Raw genomic sequence first — 25,758 nt, 5'->3', positions numbered from 1 at the left:
CCATTTGCCTCTATTTTATGGCCACTGTCACATGTGAATCGATGTGTGCTGCCCGTGAAAGTACTGTAGATGGTGAGGGAGGGGAGCGAGAGGGCGGCGGCGCGCGCGCGCGTGTGTGTATCGGTAGTGTCTGCTGTCCTTTTCATGCAATTTTAACCAGGCTGTGTCAGTCATCGGTCCGCCTGCATTAAGGAGACAATTACGACTATCTTTCACGATAATCATACAAGTGCTCGTCCCGTTCTCTCTGGCATTGCTCAGGCGGGGGCAGCCATGATTGATTTGGGCAATTTGTTCTGCTGATTATGAGCGGCACGGAAACCCGGCGTCGGTGCCTCGCCAGCTCCTCCGTTCTCCACCACACACATAAACACGTTCGACTTTCAGCTTTATATCGCACTGCACCTCTCTGGCGGCAGTACCGAGAAACCGTATAGAGTTGATAGATGTCGGACAACATAACCCCCAAGGTCGCACAGGGAGGCTTTCTCTTTGCTGAGGAAGGCACTATTTTGAGTGCCCGTGGGTTGCTTTCACTTTAGTGTGTGTTGTTTTTTTCCTCCATGTGTTTGTGTGTCTGTCTAACTTGTTGTCTTTTTACCCAGCCCTCCATGGCACGGCCAGCTTTGGGGACGAGTCTCGGTCTGGTAAAACTGGCCCATTTTTCCACCTTCTGTTCGTCTCTTCTGTCATATTTCACAGTCCACCTGTTCCACCACCACAACTTCCACCGCCTCTACCTTTAATGGCCAAACTCCAGACCTTTTTTAAAGCCCCAGACGATCAGCAACACACTTCACTAACCCCTCCTTGTCAAACACACACAAACACACAATCCATCACTAACCCAAAACTGGCACTGCTCTGAAACGAGGGGGAAGGCAGCGGGGAATGAGTGAAAGAAGAGGGCTTGAGCCACGGTGTTTCTGTATCTTCTCTTCTTCTTCCAGCCACCATGAGGTTCAGCGGTTCCCTGCACCTGGACCAGGTGGATGGCCAGGACCTGATCTACACACCTGAGATGGAGGACCCCAAGTCCGAGCTATTTGGAGAGACGGCCCGCAGCATAGAGGGCGCTGTAAGTGGCTGAATTTGCTGTAACACGATTTCATGGTTAAGAAAATATATTAATTAATAGATTAAAGAATCCACATTTACATCTCTCTGCTTACACTGCCCTTTGCTAGCTCTCAGCTTTTTAAATAAGTTTTTTAATGAGGTTTAAAGTACTTTTAAATGTCCTTATGCCCTTTGCTGTTTTTCCAGCTTGTTCTGCTGCCCTCAAGTGTCAAAAAAGCGTCCAAAAAAACTATAAATTAAAACTGCTTTGATGTAATTGATTCAAATGACAGTTGCCACTGTTGCCATTAGGGAAACTTGGAGAGTAATGCTACAAATTTTTCTTAGTATTCCCAAGAATGTTCTTGTCATGAGTGGAAAGCTTTTCAGACAACACTCAAAGCATCGTGTCACACTAAAACTCTTCCCGAGAGCCAGACTAATCAGATTCTTTCAGCTCCTTCAGGCAGGTTTCATCGCACGTTTTACAGACTTGACACCCCTGAAGTAGCTGAGTAATATTCTGCCACACTGAGCTGGAGTGATTTCTGTGCTCTGACATCTGATAGAAAAAAACAACAATGATAAAAAGAAAGGAAAAAAAAAAAGAAACCACACATTTTGCTGGCTGGCTGCACTTAGAGAGGAACATACATCATATCAGAGTCAGACAACGTGGCCTATCTGATATTTGATTTTTAATAAAAGGGGAATATTAGAATTCTCTTATAATCTGTGATCTGTAGACATGAATATGTAAAGAAATTGAATAACATTTTCAGATGTACCTGCCTGACACAGGTGAAGATATTAAGATTTACCATTCTATTTTTCCTTTTTTTCCCTGAACATTTACATCAAAATAGGAATTCCAGAGACTTATATACATATCTACACACAGATACACACACACACACACACATATATATATATATATATATATATATATATATACATACTACAGAAGTATTAATAACGTCCAAAGAATGTGGCCTAAATAAACAGACAAAGAAATTCTTCAAGCTTAATAAGACCAATACATAAAATAAATAAATAACAGCTTTCTGCAGACTTGTTTAAAGAATAATTTGTCAGTCGCTTGCCAAACACTTCACAGTATTCAAAAAGCAGCTTTTCATGTGAGATTAATTATGATTTTTCAGCTATTTGAAAACTCAAGTCCTTATTCTGGATATGAGTCTCATAAGTTTGGATGGTCACGATGCCAGTTGCTGTTAGCAAGCCAAAACCCAGGCGGGCACAGAGCCTGTACAGTAATCACAGCTTGGCTCGTGTTGGTTACCCCGGTTGAATTTCTCCACTGTCCGTTTTCTATGTTGAGCTCAGACCTTTGAACAAATGTCTCTGTTGTCAAGCCAGGGTCTTGCTCCTCTGATGAAATGGGAACTTTGTGTGTTTGTGTGTGTGTGCGCGCGCTTAGGTACACAGTACACATGTACCAGCTGTTGAATTAGTGTCACTATGCCCCACTGGGACCTAATCTGCTACCTCACAGTGATTTGTGAGTGCGTGTGTGTACGTGCATGTGTGTTCATTAACACTATCAGCCTGTGTGTCTCTGAAGCCTGGTGTGCCACTTGACGCCAACCACCCCCTATTCATCTTCCAGCACACACACTGAGCACATGCAGAGCATACACGCCAGGACACATTCACTTGAACGTACGGGTATATAGAAAGAAGGCGAATCAGCCCGCCGCTCGTTTCCCTGACAGAACAACCTGTTGTAATTTGCAGATAAATTAGCACGTGGAAGAGAAAGAGAAGGAAGCGGAAAAGAAAGACCAGGTGGTTTTGAGGGCCGTGTGTCCACGGGAGAGTTTGCCCACCGTGACTAAGCCAGTTTTGGAGGATTTTATTTTTCGACTTTGCTGTCACACCTCAGCCCACAAATTAGAGACATTTAATGCATGAAGGAAATCATCTTTAACAAACTGAATTCTCAAACCCAACAAAGTCCACTCAGTCACTCATTGTCACTGATTAGCAGCTTTTTGTTTGTTTGTTTTTAATGTTTTTGCTTTTTCCATCAGCTCTCACCTCATTATTGTCTGAAGACTTGCTGATTTACAGTGTACATATCATGAATAGGTCATTTTTAATAAAAAGAATCACAGAGAAAGTGGAGGTACCTAAAAACAAAAAGCAAAGCCTGTGGCTCCTCTGATCCTTAAGCAGCATCACAACTGAGAACAATGCACAGGACTTCCCCCATTTTCCCCCTCTCTTTCATACACTGAGTGTGTGAATGTGATAAATTCACAATTTAAACTAGTGCACATAACTTTTTTTTTACTTCTAGCATAAAAATGGGCCATTTTTAAGACAAAATACTCATCCAGATTTGGGGTTAAAAGGCAGCGTCAGTATTTATAACTGTTAAAATATCACTGTTGGCTGATTTTTAAAAATCCCACTTCAGTCAAACCTCATAAAGAGCTCTTCAGGCTGTTACAACGTGCACACAGTAACGAGCATCAGTAGCAAAACCAATCATAATGTCAGGGTAGCTCAACATTTATCTTAGCTCCTCCTGAAAACTTGTTCCAATAATTAATGCCAGGGCAGCAGCTAAATGTCAATTTGTGCACCCACCCAATGGGTTCCTTCCATGCACCCCAATTTGAGAGGCAGCTTCTTTCTTCCTCAGAGATAGGGTACAGTCTTCTGGAATTGGACTCGCTGCCGTGATAGCGTGGAGCTCATTACCGGCCTCATTTATCATCTCCTCTGTCTGTCCGTTCTCTCCTCCCACTCTTTCTCGCTCTCTCTCTCTTCTCCTCAGCTCAATGAGTTGTTCAGGAAGTCGGCGGTGCACAAAGACTTTATGAGCGTTCGTGTCCGTAACCTGGCGCCCAGCAACTCCATCCTGGCCTATGTCGAGGCTCACTTCAAACCAGGTGAGAGATCCTTATAGAGAGATAGATGAGCTTTGTGCATTTGGCTTTCAGCGAGGAGGGTGTGTGAGATATGAATACATTTTTAGTAGAAAAATAGGCATCTTGTAAATAGATGAGCTTGTATAGTATTGCTTTCTGAAATTTGCACAACACATGCTTTAAACCATGGGTGGGGCTCTCCAGGCCTCAAGGGCCGGTGTCCTGCAGGTTTTAGATATAACCCTGGTTCAACACACCTGAATCAAATAAATAGTTCATTCCCAGGCATCTGGAGAACTTCAAGACATGTTGAGGAGGTCATTTAGCCATTTAAATCAACTGTGTTGGATGAAGGACACATCTAAAACCTGCAGGACCTGCAGGATATCTAAGGAATCGGGTATTCTCTAAATATCATCATGTTACAATACTTTTCTTGGATCTTGGGTCATATGCAGCAGCTGCTTCTTTAAACTACCACACAGAACATCATTTTCCTCCGTTCCTTTTTATTTTTATTCCATCGTTTTATGAGCCTCGTTTAGTGTCCTTGATACCCTTCACGTGGGTTATCGGGTGCCGTTATGTGCCGCTCCTCCATGGCCTGTAAAGCAAACATCTGCGGCGAACATTATGAGACCGATTCATCTGGAAAAAAGCCGGACAATCAACGGCTGGAGGACAAGTGGTCCACGGAGACCCTCCCAACTGTCATACATAGGGCTGTTTGATATATCCATTTTAACATTTAAGGAGCTCAAGCCTTGTATTTGCTTTGGAGTGCTCCTCGGAGGCCTTGCTCTAAATGCTTGTACCTCTTGTTTGTTGTAGATACAAGATTCACCGTGGAGGACATCGTAGGAGCCCTGCTGAAACAGTTAAAGGCCTCCAAAGACACCAGCATCTCTGTGAAGAAGCCGGAGGATGAGAATATTCGCTTCACCAATTATGGTAATACAGTGTGGATTTAACAGGAGTGTGTAGGGATTAATAAAATGAAAGGGAGTTTTAAGTTATTCATGAGGTAGTTTATCAAAGGTTTTACAGGTCTTGAATAGAAAGTCTCAGAACCGCAGGCTCAACATACTTTAATGTCCTTTTTATTTCCTTTTTCCAAATCCTTTTGTTCTCCCCTCACCTCTGTTGACAGGCCTGTCCTCCATCTCCATCTTCACCACCACTACCACTACCACCACAGCGTCGGTCACCACAGCTGCTCCCACCACCTCGACCAGGCCTCCTACAACTTCCCCTTACATCACCCGTCGACCGACAGCCACCACCCGCAGGCCCTTCAGTGGCAGACATAAATTGATGCCGGTTACCTCGCCTCTAACCACTACTGCCCTGCCTCCAGCCACTACCGTTGCCCACTTCACAACCAGGCCTTACCACAAGGTGCTGCAGAAGCCCTGCGACTCCCACCCCTGCCTCCACGGAGGCACGTGCGAGGAAAACGGCAGCGACTTCAACTGCAAGTGCCCCGCGGGCCGCGGAGGGACTGTGTGCGAGAAGGGTGGGTCAGCTCGGAGAGTTTTCATTTTCTTTAGGAACTGTATCTTTTGCCATATTTCTGATTACTCTTAAATCAAAAGTTTCAAAGTCTCGGCTTATTTCAGACTCATCTAAGAAAATGAGCTCAGACAGACTTTCCCTGTAATTTGCTACTTTGCAATTAGCAATTTCAAAGAACCCACAAAAGGCTAACGGTTACAGAGATTTTGCAGCGGCTAAGTGGGTTTTAGGCACTCCACTTTCCATTGTGCCAATCATGCTTTTTAGCTGTTTTATAATCACTACTAACCACATCTTCAAGTGCTTTTATGTATTTATAAAGTAGCAGAAACACACCATTATAATAGGAAAAAATCCCTCAAATATTAGAGAAACGCTTGATCAAATAAAACGCTTATTTTAAAGCGAAAGAAGAAATGCATTCCCCGCGTCATGCTTCGGTTTGGCGTGGTTGTAGCGTGTGCAAGGTGACACCTTAATTGGCAGTGGGAGTAATGACTTTCAGTTAGCTTTGAAATATGTAAATGAAATGTTATGTGGCCACAGATGTGGATTTATTGGATCGTATAAAGCTCGACGGTTTATCAGCGAGCAATCACAGCACTGTACAGAGTGTCAGTTTTACGGTCGGTGTTGAAGAAAAAAGAAAAACCTTGGAAATAAAGAGCTGAGGTGTGATTGAGTTTCTCCCCAGCTGCTGCACTTCAAGCTCATCTCGAGTGATTCAGACAGGCCCAACATCTCAGAAATGAGCGACCACTGAGCCGTGCACCAAAGGCTACACAAAATCCAGCCGAGGCCGCAGAGAAAACCATAAACCTGGGAGAACTTTTAAGAGAAGCGCAGCTCCTTCCTTTCTTCCCTCTTGCTCTACTCTGGGATTTTTCTGGAATGGGGAGCAACCTCACGCAGCTGCGTCTTAAGATAATTGACACTAATTGCTTTGATGGGGATTAGCTGGTGAGAATCAGTGTGGATCTTTGCGTTAGAGTGCTTAAATGAAATCATGCACACATACACACAAAACTGCACAACCAGCCTCCCCGAGATCAATCAAGTCATTAGAAAAGCGAGAGCTCATCAGATGCCGTTCTCCTCAGAGAGACGGACAGGAAGACAGATGGACGGTGAAAAAAAAAAAGGAGCCCAGGAGAGAAAATACATGATAATAATCAGAATTGTCAAGTAGATTCACAAAAAACAAACATTTGCTGTGTGTGTTTGTGTGTGCACGCGTGTGAGACTGTGCACGATGGCTCCTCTTTCTGCACCTTCTGCTTTTGATAAACCTATCAAGCCTTTGGTGAAAACATCAATCCTGTAAAATAAACAGAATTCTTCTCATTTTCTGTCACGCGCCGCTCACGCATCATTATGTGCATGAAACTTCTCTCACACCGCAATTAAGCAAATCACATAATAATGACGAAAATGTCTCGTTGTCTTCTTTCCTCCACAGTGATCAAGTACTACATCCCGTCATTTGGAGGCCAGTCCTACTTGGCCTTCTCAACCATGAGCGCGTACCACACTGTCCGCATCGCCATGGAGTTCAGAGCCTCTGAGATGGACGGCATCCTGCTCTACAACGGCCAGGATCGCAAGAAGGACTTCATCTCTCTTGCTCTGGTCAACGGCAGGGTGGAGCTCAGGTGAACGTCAGCTGATTTAAGAGGGACCTTGTCGGCTAACATCAGTGGTCCTGATGTTTTGTTTTTTGATTGAATTCAGTAGGCTTTTTACTTTCACATCCATCGTGGCAAAAATAAGATGAAATTTTAATGATCAACACTATGAAACCGGGTCATTGCAGCAGCAGCTGACAACAGATGCACATAAGAATAAAACAAAGAGACGGCACTAAAGATAATGAGGCAAATAATTACAGTGAGTAAACATGTCGGAAAAACGGCTGTGCCGGGAAAAGAAAAAGCTACAGTTCACATGATTACAGGTGGAAGGAATATATACTCGGGAATATATGCTGGATGTCCCAAGTGCACATTTTATATGTTATCTTTAATCACACAGATAAACAAAGGAAAAATCTAAGCTGTATTTACAAAATGCGGTGTTTGTATTTACAGATGGATCGAATGAGAAAGAAATTTCAGCTTAGATGCTTTAAATGACTCTTTTCCATCAGAACTGTGCATGTAGCAGTCAGGTTTGAAGTGGTACAAGTGTGTTTTTGTGCATGTTGTCAACACTGGCTGGGGGCAGTATCACTCTAGGACCAAAGCAAAAATTAAAAGAATAAATAATAAAATGTAGCCAAACAAATAATGATGTTTTTTTCACCATCCCTTCTTGGTAACCATCTACAGCTTTTATTCCATCATGGAATGGATGGAGTATATTTGCAGACTTAAAGTCAGGCTGGGTCACCGTTAGGAAATTGATCCTGATGTAAAACTGGTGTTTTGCCCCTTTAACATGCACACTGGAGCTTTATGTGGGCAAAATATCTAGTATTACATTTTAAACTGAAGCTGACAGTAACTGCAGGTCTTATCTAGTCTCTTGAGAGACGACACTTTTCCTGCCAGAAACCTGCAGAAACACTAGCACTAATCTCTTCTCTGTGGCGGAGACGTATGAATAAAAAATCATTTGGGGACAGGAACATCTTCAGAAGAGACAAGAATGAGCTAATTAGAGATGCTGCACTGCATCTGTTTCGGACCTTTTATTTCTAATGTTAGCTTCCCTTGTCTTCTGGTTCTCACATTTCACCTTGACCCCGCAAGGTCTTTCAGTTTCTCTCAACCTGGCCAGGTTAGATTGCTCTATTCAGGGTAAAATCAATAGCAAACTAAAGGAGATCATTAGTCACTTGTGCTTTCAAATAGAGCTCTGCCTCAATTCTAGAAATACAGCTGTGAGATTACCACCCACAGCTCTGCAAATCCAAGACGTGGGGAGAAGAACTAATTATTTGTGGCAGATAATTGCTCTCAGGTTGCGATAATGCTACCATATGTGTGGGTGCACATACACGACGGCTCTTTTCTGTGATGATACGGCCTTTTTTTCTCAACAAAACCTCATTAGAAAAAAGGTTGGATTAAAAATGAGGATGTGAGAGACAATTTTTTAAGTGAGTAACTGCTTCATTCCAGTCACATGCTCCAGTCTGAAATTCCAAATAAGCACCTTTGTATCTTCTTTCTTTCCTCCATCCTTGTCTTGTTGAGCATTATGAGCAGATTTCCTGTAGTCATTAGAAGTTGGATATTCAGAAAAATAAAATACCTGCCTGATGAAAATATCAAAGTCAGCAGATATAGAGGGATCTTTTGGTAAAGTGAGGTGTCTAACTTATTCTGTGTCATCCCTTTTCAGGTTCAACACAGGTTCGGGCACAGGCACGGCCCTCAGCAAAGTTCAAATCAGTCAAGGCCGCTGGCATCAGCTGGTGGTGACTCGCAACCGCCGAAACGCCATGCTCAGCGTGGACAGCGAGCCACACATCGAGGGTGAGAGCCCACGGGGCACAGATGGCCTCAACCTCGACACCAACCTGTTCATCGGAGGAGTGCCTGAGGACATCAAGCAAGAGTAAGACCTTGGAATTACAGTTACAGTCACACCATTGTGTTAATAGTGATGTGCAGACACAAAGTCCATCATCTGTGGCGCATTTTAATATTTCATTCTACAGCTTTTATATATTCAGTATCCAGCTAATTCCAAGCGGCACCAATCAAGTTTTCTGTTTATGCTAATTTTGCTGATTTGCCATTTTTTTATTCAGTGTAGAGTTAACTAATGTTAATCCCACTTCAGTGGCCCGTAACCTAGTCGGAGACCTTTGAGGGAAAAATTAGCCATGTGCAGCTTTTTGATAAATCGACTGCCGTTATTTGTATTCATCTGGTACCCTCCGTTAAGTCATGTGAGGATAGTTGCCTAGAGTGGTTTCATAGAGCCCCCATCTTCCATTAGTTTTTTCCCCATCTGCTGCTTGTTCATCCATTGGTCTTAATAGAAGTGCACTAAAGAGTAGGAGGATAACAATATGGGAATGTTAAAAATAAAGTGCTCCTATAAAAAAAAAAAAAAAACAATCTTCATGTTATAAAATTAGTAGATACGTTTAAGTCATAAATCTGCTGTAAAGTTGGGAATTTTAACACGGGAATCTGCTTTTAGTACTGCTTCAATCGGAAGTTCAAGGAATTGCAGTTTTTGGCACTTTGGGATTTGTTTTGTTTGCTTCATTTTTCAGCCCCAGACCTTGCTACTAGCTAAGGACACAGACAGTAGGCATCAAATCACAGTGTATCAGAGTCATTAGTTGCAAGCCTGTGGACACACTCAAACTATCTGCCCCCTACTCCACGCTAGTAATATTGTTTTAGTTAACACTGTGTTGATGGAAGGTGTTTTGACCTGTTTATTTATACGTGTACAATTAATGTACGACCCTAATTCCCAAAAAGTTGGGACACTGTGTAAAATATAAAGAAAAATAATGTAATGACTTGCAAATCTAAACACAGGAAACATTTTACTGATTAATGAAAAATCTTGCTCATTTGTCTTCGAACAATTTGATCGCAGCAACATGTCTCAATAAAGTTTGGAGAGGGGCAGCTGGAAAAGTAAGTGGTACTAAAAAGAAACAGCTGGAGGAGCAATTTTGCAACTAATTAGGTTAATCATGTTACAGGTCGGTGACGTGATTGGGTTTAAAAAGGGAGTCTTAGAGGGGGACAGTTTATTGAGATCACTGGACAGGCTCAGGAACACTTACACAAATCACTGTGTCTGAGCTTTAACTACACAAATGCTGCTTAAAGCTCTACAATGCAGAGAAGAAGCCATATGTGAACATGAGCGAGAATCGCTGTCGTCTTCTCTGGGTCAAAGCTTTAAAATGGACTGAGACAAAATGGAAAACTGTTCTGTGATCAGCCGAATTGAAATGTGACATTCTTTTTGGAAAACATGGACGCTGTGTCCGCCAGACTAAAGAGGAGATCTATGGAGGTGCATTAGTGCCTGTGGAACTGGCAGCGATAGGGATGATGAAATAAAAATATAACAAAGAAGATCCAGGACTGTTGAGCAGCTGGAATCCTATATCAGACAAAAATGGGATAACTCTCCTCTCCCAGAAGTCCAGAAACTGGTCTCTCTGGACTCCTGCTAAACAAGAAGTGATGCTACATGTTGCTGTCATCACAATCAAAATGACCATTTTTTTAATTAAAATGGGGCATTTTAACTTCACATGTTTTCCTGTGAATAAAATATGAGGTAAATATGAGAAAGTGATATAAATAAAATGTTTATTATTTTATTATTATTTTATTTTATTATTATTTTTAATTACACACCTATTTTACACAGTGTCCCAACTTCTTTTGGAATTATGGTTCAAATAATGCCATTTATGTGAGTGATTGTAATTATGTGATATAATAGTCGCTGTCAGTTAATAGTAGTAATTAACCAGTTTGTTCGATTTTGATCAGAAATGATCAGATGATCGAGGAAAAAAAGGTCAACATCCGAGGTGAATTTGGAAAATTCTTCATCTAGCTCGTCCTTTATGGAAATATAATGAAGTGTATTAATAATACTTCATAGAGTATGGCATTTCTTCACCGCAGGTTCAGTGTGATTCAGTTAGCTTTAGTAGTGTAACTTTTTTTTCCCCCTGTCTGTCTTCAGTGTAAAGGAGAGGACAGGGTTGGCAGTCGGTCTGGTGGGCTGCATCCGCATGTTAGATGTCAACAACCGGAATCTCAACCTGCAGGAGAACGGGGGCGAAAGTCTGTACGGCAGCGGGGTGGGTGAATGCGGCAACAACCCCTGCCTGCCAAATCCCTGCAAGAATGGCGGTGCTTGCCAGGTGAAGGAGGCCGAGATGTTCCACTGCAAGTGCAGCAAAGGATTCTGGGGTAAGATGCTGAGACGAATTCAGCAGATTTTCCTAATAGTTATGGACAGTCGTGGAGTTCTGAGAAGTTGGTTCCAGTATAAGCGCGGGGAAATAAGTAGAAAATATGGCTTATTCATATGTAATTTTCAAACTTTCCTAACACCTTGTAGTTAAAATTCTGCTAATACATCTCAGTGTTGCCTTCTCCACAGGGATTCACTGTGGTCATGCCTGACTCACAAATCCTAAGTAAGCTTGACAGGCTAATTTGACAGTGTAACTCATGCCCCCAGCAGCAGCGCTGCAAGTCATTTTGTAAACACCGACACTATCAAATCTGTGTGTCCAACACAGAAATGGAAGTTTAAATGTTGACGCAGTGCAAGGAACATGAAAAACTTTGAACTAATTCTCTGTGATTGGCCTTTGGCCTATCTCTCCTTCCACTGTTCCTTTCCTCTTTTTTTTCTCCCTCCAGCAGATGGCAACTAACAAGCAGCTGTGAGAGAGAATATAGTTAAGAGCAGACACCAGCAGGGCCTAGCCAAGCGTGCCCCTCGCTGGTTGTACTGCAGCTTACCGCAGAAAGTTTCACACAAGAAGCAATTTAATTGTCAGATCTAACTTTTATGCTTTTTATAGTAAAGGATTTCACCCACAAATGGGGGCAGGTTAATGGTTATTGAAACAACCTGTCAGTCGAGGTTTAAGAGCCATTTTCCTTGAATGTACAATGTGGATCAATAAAGTATCGCGTTGTATTACTGTTGCCTTTATGTTTTTGTTGGTGCTGAGAAGCTTGGGGAGGCATGTAAATCTGAAGAAGCACTGCTGTGACAGAAGTTATGCTAGCAACCCAGTGTACAACAAATGGTGTTAATGAGAATTGGACCGATGCCTGCGCCCTCAGATTGAAGTTAATTTTGTCACGATGTCAATTTAAAAGTGGCCGAGATTGGCTATCTCGAAGGAACAGGACAGATCGCAGAAAGAGAGAAGACAGAACAAATGGGCGGGAAGAGTTGTAGTTAGAGGGAGGGCATGTCAGGACAGCTGGATGAATGCGAGAGGGGAGAGAGTAATAGAGTTAAAAAGACGGGAGAGGAAGAATAGATGTGAAAAAGAGCCGTGGTGGCGAGGAGCTAAGAGTGGAGGATAAAATACAGCTTCCAAACACGGGAGTGAGGAAAACGGGGGAGCCCTGTGAGCTCAGCGGGGATGGGGTTCATTAAAGCACTCGCCTCACCACAGGCTCTGACTGCTAAAGTAATGACGGGTGAATTCAGATGGGCTGTGGCAGAGGGCAAAACCATCATCCACCAGACGCCTGCTAGCCTTTCCCACAGTCGGCGTTGGCCTAGAAACATGGCCGCGTGGCAGGAAGGCTCTCCACTGTTTAATCTGGACGTGTAATATTTCTAAATCCTATTAGAAAATGACCTCTATTACAGAGGAAATCCTCATACACCCGCTTCTCTCTCCTTTTTCTGTCTTCCCCTCGTTTCAAGTGGATTACAAAAGAGTCAGTGGTTGAATATGTTGGCGCTTGTTGCATGTTTCCTTGGTGGTTCCCTTCTGACATTTTTGTGTCTACATCCAGGTCTAACGTGTGCCGACGTCCACGACCCGTGCAGCCCCACCAGGTGCCATCCGTCTTCCCAGTGCCAGGCACAGCCCGAGGGAGGCTACAAATGCGAGTGCCCCATGGGACGTGAAGGAAGACACTGCGAGAACGGTAATCTCTCCCGGACACAACAGAGTTTTGGTCTGGAGTCTGCTGAGTAGCACCCTCCTCCATGCCTATTTTCCCTCTTCTGTGACATTTCCATTCCCGCTGAATCGAAAAAGGAGATCAAATGCAGAAGAAGGGGGGTGGGGTGCAAAAGCCTTCAGGGTGGAAGGGAAAGGGAGGGTTGGTGGCATACAGAACTGAGGTAGATGATTGGCCCCGTCGGGCCATTCACCACATCGACTCTGCTACGCTTGTTAGTGGGTAAGCTGCAGCCTCCCTCCCTGCCTTTCCGCCCACAGGTGTTGTGTTCAAACATGTTTGTTGGTACTTAGTTTCACATGGCAGAACCAGGCCGCTGCTGGGAAAAAGACCGGAGCACAGCTCAGCTGCTTTTGAAGTTCATCATTAGCACTTTGGGCGGTGTGGCATTCTGAAGTCTACTCATGTTTATCCCTCCCTTCCTTTGTAGATGTTGTCATGAATTCTTGCAGAAGTTGACTTCTGCAAGTGCGAATTAAAAAGAATATATTCTGATGCAAATCCTGAACAAAAGAGAAACACGCAACCTTGTAACCCTGGGAATTTGGGAAAAAAACAGATGGGAATAGCCTTTCTCCTTCGCCTCGAGTCCAAGTTAGCAGGTGATTAAAATAAATTGAGGTGAACCAAAATCAATGCCATGTGAGCGGGAGCGTCTCCCATTCCAAAAGGCTATTTTTTTCACACGAATCAATGAGATGACTAATCGCATCAGTCCTTCCTGCCCGCGGTGATTAATGGGAGCGTCAGTCAGCCAGAGTGTCAGCCTCAGAGAGGAGCTCAGAGATAAGGCGGCAGCCAGGCGGACATCCCCTCTGAGGGCTGCACTGAGAACAGTTAAAAAGACAGGTAGCTTAGAGCGCTCTCATCAGAAGCCTGAAGGTGAATTGGTCGTAATATGAAGTGTTTGTATCTTAGCATGTGCGCGTGTGTGCGCGCACGTTTAGCTGAGCTGTGGTTTCCATTTCAATTCCACCAGGGGTTTGTCAGTGTAGCTCGCTGCTATAATATTCACAGTCAAGGACTTTTCTCAAGGGTGTTCCAGTAGTACTGAATGGCCTACTTTACTCAATGCTTTTACCCTGTCATAGTGTAAATCATTACAATTTAGTGATGGAAGCACGATCATTAGGATTGAGGCAGTACACACACACAGACCAAAAAAAAGGGGCTTCACATTTAGCTTGTCAGTTACATTAGGCTAGCTCTTTGTGTGAGATTTTTTTTTGTGTATTCAGGCTGCTTGTTGCCGTTTTATTTTTTGATACTGTGGGTTTATTAGAAGTACTAATTGGGTGTCATTACTCCACCATCAACAAAATTGCCAGAGAGCTTGCTACTGACTTAGCAATAGAAGCAACGGCTCGCTAAATGCCGCTTCTGACTTAAAGACCAAAGACCAGCTGTGGAAACTTTAACTTGATGGAAATTTTCTTAGTCGTCAAACTCACTCACCCACGCATCATGCAGCTTTCCTGGTCATCCAGCTTCTTCCAATCCCTTGCCCTCTGCTCACCTATTGATCGCTGTGCTTTCAGTTCGAGCGCTAGGTGAAAAATAAGAAAAACCCTCCAGACTCGCTGTATAGGAAGCTACATTCTGAGAAGCTCTTAAAGAGTTCACTTCAGCGCAGGATTCCTTGTTGCGTGCGCCAAACTCTTTTTCCGTCTCCTCCACGGTGCGCGCCGTCATCATCATTAGCAGTCTTCTGCACAATAGCTAATTAGCTTTCTCTTCTGTGTCTCTCTTCCCCATCCTGACTAATCCCAGCCAATTACGAGTAAAAGCTTTCTTGCCGGCTACATAGATAGGTATGTGTATATGTGTGAGCATCTAGCGTGGCACATTCCTCTCAGTGATTGTAGCTTTTGCAAGCAACACCATAAACACATACTCCCACAGTGACACTTGAATGATTTTTAATGTCAAGCTACTTGTTAGTGGGATGGCGCAGCGCCTGTCCTAATCACTCCAGACAGCCAAAAGACGGGACAGCCAGACGTAGACCCTGTTGCTAAGACATGAATTTGTAAAAAGGCCTGCCAAAATACAATAGCCACATTATTTCATAGGTCCCAGGCTGTGGTGTTAAACTCCACATGTCTCCAAAGGTCCTTTGTTATACAGTGGCGGGCTGTGTAATCAGTCTGACATAAGGGTTTTTTAATTATTTTTTTTTGTTTGAATTTCCGTCAGGAGAAAGTCTTAATCCCAAAAGCTATAAAAACACAAATCCATCTCTCTCCTTAATGCTGACAGGCTCTTCAAAGATGTACCGACTATCCCTGAATTTCAATTTTGTCAGCAACAAAAACGACACCTGCGGTTCAATACTGTCTGTTTGTTTTTTTTCCCCCAGTGGTTGAGAGGCGAGGGGCTTACATGCCACTGTTCAGCGGAGACTCTTACCTGGAGCTGAAGGGGCTACATCTGTACGGGCACGATCTGCGGTAAGTCCCATGCCTCAGTGTGAAACCCACACAGTCAAGTCTGGCATGTATTACCGAACACCGGATACCACGTAGGTCTCACAGACTGAGCTTGTTCTGTGCCTAAAGCACAACACCCTTCTTTAAGCCTGGACTGACCTGACAATGACGGAAACAAGTAATGTTGTCTAAGCGTGAGCATGTAGAACATACGATATCTTTATATACTGGAGAAACAGTGCCGATGCACCAGACACAGAAAAACATCTAGGAGATGTTTCTAGGAGATCCTCTTATACTCACGCGTGTGTTTTGCTTCTTTTACATCTGCAGTCAAAAGGTTAGCATGACAGTGGTTTTCATGGCCAACGACTCCAATGGTTTGATCTTTTACAACGGCCAAAAATCGGATGGAAGAGGAGACTTCATCTCGCTGTCCTTGAGCGGTGGATTCCTGGAGTTTCGCTACGACCTGGGGAAGGGACCCGCCACCATAAGGTTACCACGACTTGAGAATCAAAAGAGGATTTAAGTTATCAAACAAGAAAACTGAGAAATATAAAACTGTGCATGTGTGTGACTGTGTGTGATTCAGGAGTAAGGAACGGATCCAGCTGAATGTGTGGAACACCGTCAACCTGGAGCGCTCCAACCGCAAAGGAGAGATCATGGTGAACAAGAAGGGTGCTGTCCGAGGAGAGGCACCAGTAAGAAAACCGCAACCCACCAAGCTACTGCTAATGGTTATCTTGCTTTTAGCATGCGGGGCTCAGGGGCCAGTGCTATCCTTACCCTTATGTCTGCCTGTATTTATATGTATATATACCCATCTGTGTGCCTATGCCTCATCTACGCAACATCTTCAGGCCCCTATAAGTAGTGTCCAAGTTACTGCTTACCCAGTTTTGCTGATTTTTTTTGTACACAGTCCCATAGTGTATAGTTTTCCAATTTTGTTCTAACCTAAAGTATGCAGCTATCTCCAGAAATCCAGCGATGCAAGAGGGAGAGCTGTAAATATAGAAGGGGCAGTCTTAATTTTGTAATACTTCTCCAAACTTCCTGATTTTCTAGAGATAAAAGTTAGCATTACCTACCAAAATCAAAAAGCAGCCTTTTCTGCTGGTATACAGTCAATTTCATAAATCCAGCCTTTGAGCGCGCTGCCTAGGGAGGTGGAGGCAGATGAAGGAGATAGCGGCAGCGAGAGAGTGCGTAATGAAAATTTTAAACCCGGCGACTAGACTAATAAAGCAGGTACATGGTTCCAAATGAAGGCGATCTAATAGTTTGATAAGTCTGCAAGTCATCCAATTATATTAAACAGTGTAATTTGTGACTATGAACATGCACTCTGTCAACTCCATCAACTTCCTCTAAGATGCAACACTGCTTTTTTCTTTTTTTCCCCTCTCTCTCGCTGCTCAGTCACCCCTCCTCTGCCTCCCCATCGTCCGTATGGTAATTGTGTTTTACTCCAGCAACGGAGGCAGAAAATCTTATTAAAGGAAGAGAGCAAGGGAAAAGCGAAGACGAGTGGGGGGCTGGGAGGACGCAAGGGATGAGCTGAGACTAGTTATGGAGCTCATTGCAGAGACCCTATCCAGTATGGCTCTAAGCTAATTCTCTCCCACTTCAGCGCTAAGAACCAGGAAGGCGTTACAATACGCTTTGCTCAGAGAAACCTATATCATATCAAAGGTGGTCGCACACAGGAACATATATGGATGCATATAGCATATAGCATGTTCATTTCAAAGTCTGTTCAGGCTGCCGGCGTAATGAACTACAAACTTTCAAAGGTTCGGATAGGAGAAATAATAATCTACTTCACCTCTTATTGAATGGCTGTGGTCTATAAATGAGGTTGGGTTAAGTGGCACTATTCATAGACTCTCATCCATGAAGTGTTTTCTTTTTTTTCTCCTTTTCATCTTTTGCTAATGGCATCGTATGTTTCATCCACGGCCTTCTTAGACTTACTGTCTTATTTGCATTCATGTTCTCTAGTGTAAATACGCACTTGCACAGCTTTGTGGTTTCATGTGTGTGTATGTATATAATGCAAAGGTGTGCTGTCCACATTTTATATTCTTGCTTAACGTGTCTGTCTCACGTGTCAGTGCTTCACAGCGGCTTTTTTTTAATACTCTTGCAGATGCGCGTGTTATAGTACGTGTGTGCTTTGTGAGCTTTTGCATTTGCCTAGCTCTGCATGCTCCTTTGTGCACAGACACTTTCTAGTTACCCTAATAACTCTCTTCCTCCCTATTTTCTTTCCTTCTCTATGATGTGCTGTCTGGAAATAAGAAATCACGCAAGGTAATTAGACAAGTCCCAGCCACACCTCAGCCCCGCATTTTGTTTGAGCCACCTCACTGTTTCCTCTCACCCCCATCTCTCCATGCAACAACTGCACAGACCAAAAAAAAGGGTACTTCTGCAGAGCTGCAGGCAGCTTTAAAGGTGCCAGTTCTGTAGAACAACTTTGCCATTTTCATAAGCTCATACACGCACACACAGCACCAAAGAGGAGATGCTCCTAAAGAACAAGGTTTGGCTTTCACCTCGGTCCATCTGCTGTGGGGGTGGGAAGGTGGGAGGGAAGAAGGAAAAGAGGCAGCCATCTTTGCGATGGCCATTGTTTTTAGCAACAAAGAAACGTCTTCATTAGTCTGGCGTAGGCGGGGATATCACGCCAGTGCCGCGTGCCTGTCGGAAAGTGAGAGCGAAGACATGGGAGGCGAGGAGGATATATACCGTAGGAGACGGTGAGGTGCTAAGCCAAGCCTGGCTGTTCTTTTGTCATCTGCTCTCACTTCTTTTATGCACAAGAACAATCCTCCATAATATCATGAACTCGCTCACTCTTTTACCCATTACGACACAAGTCTCACTGAACATCACCGAGCAAGAATCACCCCATGGAACCAGCCATCCTCTTTTAACAGGTGGTTATTATTACCTGGAAGAGGGGGAAAACTTGGAACATGATCTACCATTCCATTGCATGCAGTTTCACTTAGCGTCATAGAAGTGTAGCTTTACATAGATAGTGAGTACTTAAATTCCAGAGTATCACTCTATGAAGGGGTAAGATCTCAGGGAAGGTGCAGTATGTTTCTGTAACTCTATCTGCAGAGTAGATGAGTGTTGCAGAGCAGTAATGTCTGCATACAGAGCCTGGGGTGGCCAACTTTGCCCTACAGTTTGGTGACAACTTTTGGCAAAGCCTAGAGGCAACAGCCACAACTGGGTCCAGCCGCTTTGGCCAAAGTCTCTGCTCTATCTCAGCTGGAAGCGGCTCAAGGTGCAGCGACACAGCCCCGGGCTTCAGCCAAGCACCACAGCCTCCCGCACTCCAAATCCCATCCTAAATAAAAGCCAGCCTGATGCCAGCTTGCCTGCACAAAGCCAGTTTATTTGGCCCCTTCCATCATTTTTACAGCAATTAACTCCACTTTAACCCTCTGGCAATTACTGCCCTACATAAAATAAAGATCATTAATTCCTTCCTTCTGAAGTGGGCCAGTTCTCCCATGCAAAAGTAGCAAAGAGGCACCTTGCTAATGCAAAGCAATTGTTCCAAAGGTTCGGTGGAAAGAATCGAATTTCATAGCCGCCTGCTGCACAAATGAATTGCAATTAATGTGTCTCCACACTCAACCGTTTGAAAGGTCGGTGCTTATAATCAGCCATTCATTAGAGATGTCTGTAAAGAACCATCCATATCTCCAGCCCAGCCTGCTTCTGATTTTCCTTTGTAGTCTCTTTTTATGTCGCACAGATAGAGGATAATTGACCACTCTCTCTGAGAGACACAGAAATCAATTATGTTGTAATGTATCAAGTGTATTGGCGTGGAAGGAGGGCAAGGAAGTGCAGTTAAAGCCTCTGCTGGCTTCAGTATTAAATCTTTTTTTATGGGACATTTGTGACATGTCTGTAAATGTGGTATATGTGTATTAATCTCAGTCTTTATATCTTGGGTAAAAGGATGCAATTTATTTCCTGGCTCCCTTGACTGCGGTAAAAGTATAAACCAATATGTTTTGAATAGCAAACTCTTGAGAAAAGTTGATGATGGGTTATGGGAAAGATTCAATAAAGACATACAGAGGTAGATGTAGAGCTTTTTTTGCGGGGTGCATCTCTGGCTCATAAGCTGAAACGTGTCTGTGTCCTTTCTCATCAGAACCAGCACGTAGATCTTAACCTGAAAGAGTCTCTTTTTGTTGGTGGAGCTCCCGATTACAGCCGACTAGCAAGAGCCGCTGCACTTACGGAGGGCTTCAAGGGAACAGTCCAGCAGGTAAATTTATACATGTCTCTTTGTAAACGAATTAATGTGTCATTAACTCAGATTTTGGATTCTATGTTATTTTAATGACCTTAGACATACAGCAGCAAAGTCCAACGATAAGTTACTCGCTGTCCTGCTATAAGCCCTCGCATTAGTAATTTTCCATTATGAGCTCACTCTGTGACGGACAGTGGCTGTGCTCATTTGGATTAGTGCGCACTAATAATAGAATGCACATTTTTGAAGTCTTTCCATTTTGCTATTCTCAGATCTTTCCCTGACAACTTTCCAGTTTTTTTCTTCCTCCACTTTCCAGCAAAAATCTCATCTCAGAGTGCCAAAAATAACTTGGTAGAACAAAGGCTGGATGTTACTGTTTGCGCAAAGTTGTCATTAGTTATCCTCTCCAAACTTTCCCTTGACAGTTTCGAGCAAATCAAAAGCTAAATGTGGCGTTTGTCTTGCTTGGCCTGTAGGGAATAATTAATTATGAGGAAGTATTCCGAGTCTGATGTACTGTTTAACACGCGTGTTGTAATTTTCGGAGGCAATTTTCGGTCTGCGGCAGCAGGGGATTCATCTTTAGAGGTGCGTGTTAAACTGAATCTACAGCCTCACTGTACGCATTTATTTACTCGTAGGATGTGTCGCCATAATTAGATTTAAGGATGGTTCGGCAGAAAACACAAAGCCCTTCATGGATGTGTTCCTTTGGATAACAATCAAGAGTGGTAAATGATAATCTTCAAGTGGTGTGCTAAGGAGGCGAGAATTTAATCAGATAATTTTAATACCTTAAACGACTTATCAGAGGTAATAGGCATACGAGCATGACAAGAATTATATTGTAAATGCAGCACTTCAAAGAAAGGTCACTAAGACTATTACATAAATGCATGTCTTCAAAAATAGTAAATGAGGAGTGTTTATAAGATTTTGTTGATTTGTCTCCAAACGCGCGCGCACACACACACACACACACTGCTATAAAGCTAGCCCCACTGAACTATGTAGCATGTACTTACTGCACATTACGTCCAGTATGCTTTGTTCTTTATTAAAGGTCAACACAAAGACAAACAGTGAAATCTCAGTGAAATAACAGAACGAATACAGAAGACACCTACGTACAAGAGCTGTGTTTTTATATATATATATATATATATATGTATATATATATATGAGACAACACAATCCTGTTTCCTCAGGTTTGGTGTGAAATGGGTGTGGCCTAGTCAGAAAAGTATGATATCCTATATTTCTTTGCTCCAAACAGGATTCAACAACATCTGGAGAAAAAAAAATCTGATTATATTTGTAGATTTTGTTTTTGCCTGGTTACTAATAACTACAGGGTTGTCAAACATAAGGCCCGGGGGCCAGTATCAATCCGTCAAAGATTGACAAAAACTCTGTCCCACAGAATATCTTTGGAAAATGTGAAGGAGCACATTTTAACTGTGTGGACATTCACATTACACCAAAGTAAATAAGTAAGAGATTAACAATTAGACTACAGAAATTATGATTTTTACATTGGAAAAAACAAGAAAGAAAAGAAAAAAGACATTCTCTAATTAACAAATATTTTCCATTTTTTTATTACAAGACTTTCTGTGCAATGAGCTGACAGACTTTTTTCTCTATTTTTACAGATTTATTTACTACAGTTTAAGCCAAAATTAGCAAAATTAACATGTAGAAAAGCTGTATTGATGAAATTGCACTACTTTTTGTTATATTAAAATATCTCAGGAGTCTCGCTGGTCTGGCCCGCTTAGGATCAAAGATCAAAGATGGTCCACGATGTAGAATGAGTTTGACATCCCTGGTTAAGTACAATCAAACCACTGAGTCATTGTGATGTTTTCCACATTTTTATTTTGCTGCTTATTTAATAATTGATATTTGATTTTAGTGATGTACTATCTCAGAAATCCCAAATATGACTCTCCACTGTGGCTCAGATCCAATGTATTTTCTCCCGGTGCTTTTTGAAATATGCGGCCACTAGGGAGAACGACGCTAGTTGCCGAGATGCATGCTTTTTGTTTTGTAAACGTCTTCGAACCCAGACTGAGGTAACACCCGCTGATAACGCCCTGTGTGTACTGCTTCTAGATCACTCTGATGGGTACGCCCATCCTCAGGGAGGAGAATGCCTTGCGCTCCAGCAGCGTAGCCATGTTCCAGAATCACCCCTGCTCCAGGGAGCCCTGTCACAACGGTGGCCGCTGCAAACCTCAGCTGGACACTTACAACTGCGAATGCCTCAGCGGCTTCTCAGGGCAGCACTGCCAGAACAGTGAGTACCGCTGCCATCTTTTGTCGTCTGTCCTAACACATACATTACATTTGGCTTTATCCTAATCCGAGTGAATGAACCAGAGAAAATCTCAGTGCTTAAACACATTTCCTACCCCTACTTTAAGGACCAGTGTGATTGCTCTTTGTGTAAGCCAGTGGCTAACAATACTTGCTGGGTTGAGATCACCTTATCATGCTTTTGCGCGGCTTCAATGAATCACTGTAACCGTACAAATTGTTCTATTTCCTCATCCAAGATTATCTGGTTTTACTCCAGAAGCATAGCATTTTGGGCTGCTTTTAAAGCATAGTATGAGTGGCACTGAAATCAGTGATGCTTCATGTAACACTGCTTGTTCTTGGCTTGCCTCTATAGAAGGTAAAATATGAGTCTCAATTTTTTCTGCTCATAAGACCTTTATTTCCATTGTGCTCTGCCGTCGCGAGGTAATAATGCCAATATTAGACATGTGATGTCTCTTTTATGTCACTCTCATTATGTATCAATCTCAAACTAACGCGGCACTTACGAAAATGATGAACTGTGTCAACTGAATATTTATGAAAGGACGGGGTTGCGCATTCCTTTCATCATCTTCATGATACTCTGCCAGACGTGCGCTCGTCGGGGCCGATCTGTCTTACATACTCAGTCGTTGCTTTTGCCATTAACCTTGGGCGTGTGGCCAACGCACCAATCCACCTACCCCATGCTCACACTTCATTGCCTTCGGCTCTGATAACTGAATCTTTATTGATTGGTGTGATCTCATCCTCTCATCATTCCTCGCCCCGCCCCTGTCCTTCACAGCCATCCACGAGAAGTCTGCTGGCGAGACCGAGGCCATCGCCTTTGACGGACGGACGTTCATCGAGTACCACAACGCTGTTACCAGGAGGTAAGAAAGAGTACAGTCCGTTCAGCATCATCCACCATCTCTGCTGTAGAAGCTATTAGCCAAATAACCCCTCTTTTCTCCATCTTCTCCCGTGGTAAGCTGTGATGACAGTGTTGATGATATCATCAGCGCTAGGGCTTCAGGGTGAACTAGGCGCTTGGCTAATAGCTCATCGTTCTGTCTGTGGCAAGTCCCGCTACGCTTTTGACAGGATTTCACTAATTAGTGAGACAGTTAACAATCACAGTGTTGCCCAGAGCATGCTCGGTTCGCTCTGTGGTCTACCCCGTAGCTCACACTGATGCTGGACAGTAAGCACACACATGATTAAACTTCTCATTCCTATTTTGATGTGGTCATCATGTGCGGATGACCGTTTTTCATCACGCTTTCAAAGATGTGTTGGCTTCAATTTTAACACCCCATAACGGGGAAAGAAAGCCAATGACGTAATTGGAAAATGATTTCTGGAGCTGTTGTATAAAAAAAACACAAAAAAACAGCAATCCACTCACTTCAGGCAACTGATGAGACATTTTTACTCTTCCATCCATCTACAAGGTTGGCAAGAGAGCGCCTCCAGGTTGGCATAAACAAAAATGTTTATGTGATGAGCCTGAAACGACGTCAAGCATACGGCTCTATATCTTCGACTCGCAGCTCCTCACACAAACACTCAGAGGTGTGAAAACCGGGCCACGGTGTGCAGATCATCATGCTGCCGTGGACGCTCATACCTCACACTCACTCAGAAACAACTGGCTGGAGAATTCTGTCACATATCCGTGTGTGCTTTTTGATGTGTCTTTGCTGCTTGTTGATGGCATTAGCATTCCAGTTGTTCGTCCTCTGTCCTTGACCTCCCTTGTCTTTGTCCACACGTGTCTTTGTCTCATGTGAATGTCCTTCACTGTCTTTCCTTTTCACTCAAGCCAACTGACCAATGAGATCCCAGAGTAAGTAGACTTTAACACTGGGTATTTACCCAAGTTTCAAATCCAGCCCGACTAACAGCAGTAAAAAAAAAAAAAAAAATCCATGTTTGATAACCCAAATGCAAAGATTAAAGCACATTCAGTTTCCCGTCTTAATATCCACACAGAACTCATCTTAACCGTTAAAGCCAGATTTCACATCCAAGGCCCATATCCATAATTTCATTTGACAGGTTTCCTTATTTTTAATGCATCATGCAGTGTCATTAGCTCCTGTCTTTTTTTCCTTTCAGTGCAAAGGGAAGCATGAATGTTTGCATGATAAGCATTGTGCACAGCCCTCCGAGAAAATGAATTGCTGTACTGAGAATGTGCAATATTTTATGCATGGTTGTAGCTCGTTCATAAACAAAATGAATTGCCACGCGCTTTATGCTGAATGGCATTAAGCGCTAACGTGAGAAATGAATGAGATCCCTTGAAAACTACAAGAGGAGGTTATACTAAATACCCCTCAACCTAGTTTCTGGTGCCTGTGGAGTTTGTGCGCGGGAAAACCCTCGGTCATGCCTTAGTTATTAAAGGTTTTTCTTCCTGCTCATTAGCTCGGTAAGTAACCTCTTTTTAAAAAAGTCCCACAAAGCGCTGAAGCAGAATTCGGCTCAAATTAAGTCGACTGGATTCAGCCCAGAGTTCCACTCCATGCCAGGGCTTCTGTCATTTCATTTTTGCCAGATCTCTAACTGTAATTGTGAATAATTACAGAGTCGGCTGTACAGAAAGGCTGTGACATGTTAATCACAGATTTGTCTCCCTTTGTAGATTAGACCTCCAATTGAGATCTCTCTCCTCAGTGTGTAGCCATGGGCATCAATCTCACTTAGCAGGAGGGGACAGCGGTCCTTGAAGCCAGACTGTCAAAAGTTTAATGGATGTCACATTTACTAAGAGCCACAATGAGGGTGAATCTAAGCATACCAGGCTCTTGGTGCAGCACTCTAAAGGAGCACAATCAATTGGGTGGGATTTGATCTGGTAAAAGGAATGAATACATTTCTCGGCCATTAAGTGGCGCTAAGGCCAAAATGTCAAACTTTAACCCTGGGTTAATGTTTTGGTTACTATTTATAGCACCCCTTTGATCACTCCTCCTCCTCCATATCTGGAAGCTCAGGTCGATTACGCTCAAGCTCCATTATTTCAGAGACAAATCATATCTGGCCATGACTCTCAACTGATACGTGCTTGACCCCATTTTTGGACAATTGCCCAATTTTTCTCATTCGCTGCTTTCATCTCTGGACAGAAGGTAATTGGTGCAGCACTGTAGCGTGCAGAGCCATAAATATAAAGGAGCTGGTCAATAATTGGACGCTGACTTAAAGCGGGCTCTGCACCTCAGTGGACACTGACCATGAATGTGCTTAATCTTGATGCTTCACTTTAAAAAAATGCTTGATCCCAAGGCATTTTGGAGAGTTAGTCATCCATCTTAATCTCAGCGTTTCCCTTGAGAACCTTTTTATGGTTGTGGTGTTATCAAGGCTAAGCTACACTCTTCCTATGATCACACAACAGTTGTTATCGACTTGACGTGGTCGATATTGTAGTAGAGCAGATAAGTTATGCTTTTTGCAGCTCCAGGCCTAAACTAGACCTCCTCCCTCCCCTCCTCCCTCCCTCCCTCCCTTTCTCCTTGTTGCCCCTTGCGCTTACACTGCATGCCGTTGACTTTCTCCCCCTGCTC

General features: G+C 43.3%; 1 protein-coding gene across 8 annotated transcripts in view; it reads left to right on the top strand.

Annotated features, from left to right (window-relative positions):
* Nucleotides 1-25,758, top strand: part of agrn (agrin) — a 259,292-nt gene that overhangs the window by 220,666 nt on the left and 12,868 nt on the right. For 5 of the 8 annotated variants that reach the window (XM_063465477.1, XM_063465483.1, XM_063465480.1 and 2 more), the window contains 15 exons: nt 951-1,078; nt 3,866-3,980; nt 4,791-4,910; nt 5,110-5,475; nt 6,934-7,126; nt 8,820-9,035; nt 11,157-11,386; nt 12,968-13,102; nt 15,498-15,588; nt 15,901-16,065; nt 16,163-16,274; nt 19,763-19,879; nt 21,992-22,175; nt 22,989-23,076; nt 24,009-24,032. In XM_063465477.1, the coding sequence (XP_063321547.1) occupies nt 951-1,078; nt 3,866-3,980; nt 4,791-4,910; nt 5,110-5,475; nt 6,934-7,126; nt 8,820-9,035; nt 11,157-11,386; nt 12,968-13,102; nt 15,498-15,588; nt 15,901-16,065; nt 16,163-16,274; nt 19,763-19,879; nt 21,992-22,175; nt 22,989-23,076; nt 24,009-24,032 (2,284 nt within the window). Of the gene's footprint in view, nt 1-950; nt 1,079-3,865; nt 3,981-4,790; nt 4,911-5,109; nt 5,476-6,933; nt 7,127-8,819; nt 9,036-11,156; nt 11,387-12,967; nt 13,103-15,497; nt 15,589-15,900; nt 16,066-16,162; nt 16,275-17,877; nt 18,056-19,762; nt 19,880-21,991; nt 22,176-22,988; nt 23,077-24,008; nt 24,033-25,758 lie in introns of those variants that run through there. The other 3 variants (XM_063465481.1, XM_063465479.1, XM_063465484.1) reach the window with 2 other exon arrangements.

This window comes from Pelmatolapia mariae, linkage group LG20 (genome assembly GCF_036321145.2).
Source record: "Pelmatolapia mariae isolate MD_Pm_ZW linkage group LG20, Pm_UMD_F_2, whole genome shotgun sequence".
NCBI lineage: Eukaryota > Metazoa > Chordata > Actinopteri > Cichliformes > Cichlidae > Pelmatolapia > Pelmatolapia mariae.
This window is presented reverse-complemented; position numbering and strand designations above follow the sequence as displayed.